Source organism: Urocitellus parryii, chromosome 2, assembly GCF_045843805.1.
Source record: "Urocitellus parryii isolate mUroPar1 chromosome 2, mUroPar1.hap1, whole genome shotgun sequence".
NCBI lineage: Eukaryota > Metazoa > Chordata > Mammalia > Rodentia > Sciuridae > Urocitellus > Urocitellus parryii.
This window is the reverse complement of record NC_135532.1, coordinates 185216474-185221133: the sequence shown is the minus strand read 5'-3', so window position 1 is coordinate 185221133 and position 4660 is coordinate 185216474. Positions and strand designations below refer to the sequence as shown.

General features: G+C 45.9%; 1 protein-coding gene across 1 annotated transcript; it reads right to left on the bottom strand.

The window, feature by feature from the left end:
* Positions 1 to 1687: 1687 nt before the first annotated feature.
* Positions 1688 to 3764, bottom strand: Magef1 (MAGE family member F1). The gene has a single exon (XM_026389381.2). The coding sequence runs from the start codon at positions 3521 to 3523 to the stop codon at positions 2585 to 2587; it is 939 nt and encodes a 312-aa protein (XP_026245166.2). The 5' UTR covers positions 3524 to 3764; the 3' UTR covers positions 1688 to 2584.
* Between the last annotated feature and the right edge of the window lie 896 nt (positions 3765 to 4660).

The following is a 4660-nucleotide window of genomic DNA, read 5'->3' as shown; positions in this document are numbered from 1 at the left end:
CCGGGTAACCCTGCCCTGCCTCCCCCAAAATGTATAAGCATAAAAAAGCTGACTCATCTTAGGAATTGAATAAATGACAAGTACCATTAGTATTTGTAAAATGGAAGTGGTTAGTAACGTCTGCTTTGTAATGTGACTTTAAAAGTAGGGGAGAAATGCTTTGGCCTATAGTAGATGTTTGATAAATGGTACTGTTAACCTGTGCTATGTTTGCCTTGAGCAAAGCCATCTCTGTCACTGATAAAAGAGTATTTCTATTCTACACCTCATTCCCTTAAAGAGATAATTACACTTGCCTAACTTGTTTCTTGGAGTTGTGATAACTAAAACCACACACAATAAATCAAAGGCCAGAAATGAGGAACAATGTGCTAGAATGAAACACACTGCATCAGCAGGCAAAGACTTTGGTTCTAGTCTTGTTGCTATTTTTTACTAATCAAGTGACCTTAGGCTAATCATCAAGTAATCTAACCTTTAGGTACACACACTGCTGACCTCTCAGCCACTGTGAGAAAAGACAAATGTGAGAAATGATCACTATTATTGCTCCTTGAGAGCAAAGCCAGCTTCCCAATAACATCAGTATTCATCAAAGACACCGGCACACAGTGGGCACTCAATATTTTGTTTAATGAATTACAAACTACTCAGAAGTCACATTTTACAAATAAAAATATTAGAAAATTTAAAATGTACTAAATAACAACAAAAAGGTCATATTTTAATCATTAGTAAACTTTTTTATCTTAATAGCTTTTGGTCTGATTTGTTGGATCCCCAGAACTGTATCCCAAAGTAATTTGTATGCCCACCTTAACATATTAAAAAATGTTATTTGGACACAAATGAAAGCAGAAAAATCACAGCAAAGAGAAAACAGCTTTTCAATTATGACAGCTGTATGATTTCACAATCCCCCCACACCTATCTCTGGTGTGAATCTATTCCACTAAGTCCCCTATTATTTGTATGTGCCCTTTCTCCAGGATTATTCCCAAAGTGAAGGTGGTAGGCATGGTATATCTAAGATGCTTCAAGGAATGTGAGGGATGCCTCACAGGTCTTCACCAAATAGAAGGAGGTGAGTAGAAACCAGCAGGTAGAAACATGGAAGAGAGCACTGGGCTTACAAGCGCCAGGGGAGATCTTGAAGTAGAAGTTTCCAGTAGTAGGAGACTTTCTATGCATTCTCCATCCACACTACAGATTTCAGAATTGTTACACTATTTGGCCTCTGAGGGCTTTGGTAGAAGAGGGAAACTTGTAGAGGTTGAGAAGGAAGATGGAGCAGGCCAGAATGCTTATGGTGATCATCATTGTACACTGTAACTGACCTAGAGCAAGAGCACTTGCAAATGTAGGGTATTTTCCAAATCTGCCATGTTTCAGGTCTGTTTCCCACTCTATTGATGAGCATCTGCAATCTTAAAATCTTTTTTTTTTTTTTGTACCGAGGAATGAATTCAGGGGCACTTGACCACTGAGCCACATCCCCAGCCCTATTTTGTATTTTGTTTAGAGATAGGGTCTCACTGAGTTGTTTAGTGCCTCACTTTTACTGAGGCTGGCTTTGAACTCAAGATCCTCCTGCCTCAGCCTCCCAAGCTGATGGAATTAAAGGCATGCACCACTGAGCTCAGTTTAAATAATTTTTAATACCTTCTTCAACCCTCCCCTAATAGCATCTTCTTTCTCTGTTCTTTCCTTTTCTCCTCCCCTAGAACCCAAGAGGTCTTTTGTTTTTTTTTTTTAAAGAGAGAGAGAGAGAGAAATTTTAATATTTATTATTTAGTTTTCAGCAGACACAACATCTTTGTTTGCATGTGGTGCTGAGGATCGAACCCGGGACGCATGCATGCCAGGCGAGCACGCTACCGCTTGACCCACATCCCCAAACCCCCAAGGGGTCTTACTAGCTAACCTCAAGCAGACCTCATCCAATCACCCCCAGCTTGGGTTAGGTGTACATGTGTAGCTTTCAACTCACCACATTGTAACTTCTCCAACTCTTAAAGAAAGGGACACATTCTATCCCCAAATGCCCAAAACAGTGCATCACAAAAAAAGATGCTTTACATGTTTAATTTATTAAGTGTACCAGGGTATACTACTATTTACTGGATTTAACTTTTCTTCCAGATACCAAAAGAACAAGAAAATAGAGGTAGGTTATCAGTCTTTTTTTTTTTTTTTTTTTTTAATACAACAGACAAAAAGTATTGGAAGCTAGACACCAAATCAGCTATTTTTTTCCCTTGGTACTAGATCCCACTGCTGAGGTACATTACATTACAATGCTGCATAATCTGTTTTAAGAACACAGAATAAAATGCAAAGTTTTTCAATCCATTTTACAAAGACAGTAAAATTCTACATCAAAATCCTACAGAAAAAAAGACCCATCTCGTTTATAAATGATTTAACAATGTTAGATTTAACATAACCTAAATACTAAAGTTACACAATTTTTTCAGAAACTAACTACTCTCCCCCACCTATACTACTTGTGACTCAAGACAGTAGAAGACAGTAGCTTCCATACCCAGGGGGCTCTTGTTGGCCAGCTTTCCTCTAGTCCTCACTAGTGGTGGAGACCGGCCCTTGCACTGGCTCTGGCTCTTACTCTAGCCCTCATACTGGCCTCAGCTCTGGCCCTATCGGCCTCATCTGCTAGGGCTTCACGGTACTGCACTGTCCAGTGCTGGGGTTCTTTCTTATGGAGCCTGGCCACGAACCCCAGGACTTTCATCTTGCTGATTTCCAGGCTGCTTCGGGGACCCCAAGAGAATTCATATTCCAGTGGATTGGTATGAGGCACCCGCCTGTAATTGAGGTATCGCTGCTGCACAAATTCTTCCATAATAAGCCTTTTCGGGTACCCAAAGAGGAAGTGATACTTTGAAGGCAGCACTCCCAACCGACGCAGCATGTCCCAGACCTGGGCCTCCCTGACGCTATTACCTTTCATGTAGATAAGCCCCAAGATCATCATTAAGAGACCCAATCTGGGGCCATCTCCTCCCAGATCCTCCTCCTCCTCAAGAGGTTTTAGTTTGTGGATGAGGATGTAAGTGTGGTGCTTGCGGTCAAGCTGTTTCAGCTCGAAACCAAAGACATACCGCAGATGCTCTGCGGCCCTTGCGATGATCTCCGGGAACAGATCCTTCAAATCTCCGTCAACATACTTCACCATCTCAAAGCGTGTGACGGGACTCTTCTTCTTGTCCTTCACCAGCAGAAAGTGCACCACCTCAGCCACCGTCCGATTCAGACAGCGGTAGGCCCTGCGCCGCGCCAGGGCTTTGGCTGCCAAGGTCCTCGCGCCTTGGCGGGTGGGGGCGGGCTCCGCAGCCCCCTCCCTCATGGCACCCAGGCCCTCCTTGATGCCCTCCTGCAGGAGGGGGCTCGGGGCCAACTCCTGAGAGGCGGTCAAGGCCACGGTCTCACCGTCTTGGCCGCCGTGCTGCTCCCCCGCGGCCTGAGGGCTCGGGAGACCCCGGCTCTCGGGCTCCCGCAACATGTTTTCGGGCAGGCAGGTGCAGAGCGCGCACCCCAGCCGAAGGGTGTGCGAGCCGCTGCACGAACCCTGGCGGAGGAGTAGGACAGCGGCTGGGGCGGTGGGAGGAAGCACAGGCGAAACCCCGCGGAGAAGGTTTGTGGTTGCCGGACGGCACCGCACAGTGTTGCGAGCCAACGCTGCAACGCCGCGGGCGCCCAGGACCTGCGGCGGGGCAGCCGCGCAGCCTCAGTCCGCGCCCGCGCGCCAGCCACTTCCGGCCACCTCAGCCAAGATGGCGGCCTCGTCTGGGCGCGAAGCAGTTCCTCTTCCTGCCTCCTGTGGGCTTCTGTGTTTGTAGAGGGCCTTAGGGGAACGTGCACCCACTGCTGTGTTTTAAGCTCGGGAAGCTGGGGTGGGTGGAATGAGGGGTGTAGCTAGGGCTTTTCCAACCAGGGCAGGCAAGGTGGGGAATGTTTCAGTAGGCAAGGGATGGAGTTCTAACCACATTCTTTCAGCAAGTACTTATGTATAAGTGTGTGTTGTCCAGATTTCAGGTGCTTTACCGAAGCTCAGGTGCAGAGGGCGAAGATGAAGGCTGGGAGATAAGGCTGCATAGTTCAGTTAGGGAAGGGCTTCAAATAGGATATTGGGGAAATTGAGATTTATTTTGGACACGATGGGGAAAGACCACAGGGGGATGTCTGAGCCAGGTTGGTGGCTTTGTACTCTTTCTGGTAACAGTGTGATGGATGGATTGAAGTGAGACCAGCCAAAAACTGGGAATTCAGTTTAGAAGATTATAGTGCAGAATGGGAGCTGAGACCTATCCTGGCACATGGAGACACTTAGGAATGTTGTGCAATAGATAATTATGATGAAGGGGTAAGAACAGCAGATTCTACAGGGATAAGAGGCAAATGAGAAGAGATTTACTGAAGAAGTACTGATAGGAATAGTGACTGGTTAGAGGAAAAGGAAGTTTTCTCTCACTTCTTGTCTCCTCCTTATTCTTTCTCTTTCAAATGCACTCTCCAACATCTCCATTTTGCTAGATCCTGTCCACTATTCAGAGCCCAGCATAAACATCACCTTTCCAAAGTCTTCCTCAACACCGTAGTCACCATGCATGTAATTCATTTACTGTCATCTCTGAATCAC

Bases quoted from the DNA above. Each gene is read 5' to 3' on its own strand.
- Magef1 (XM_026389381.2), bottom strand. From the start codon at position 3,523: ATGTTGCGGGAGCCCGAGAGCCGGGGTCTCCCGAGCCCTCAGGCCGCG.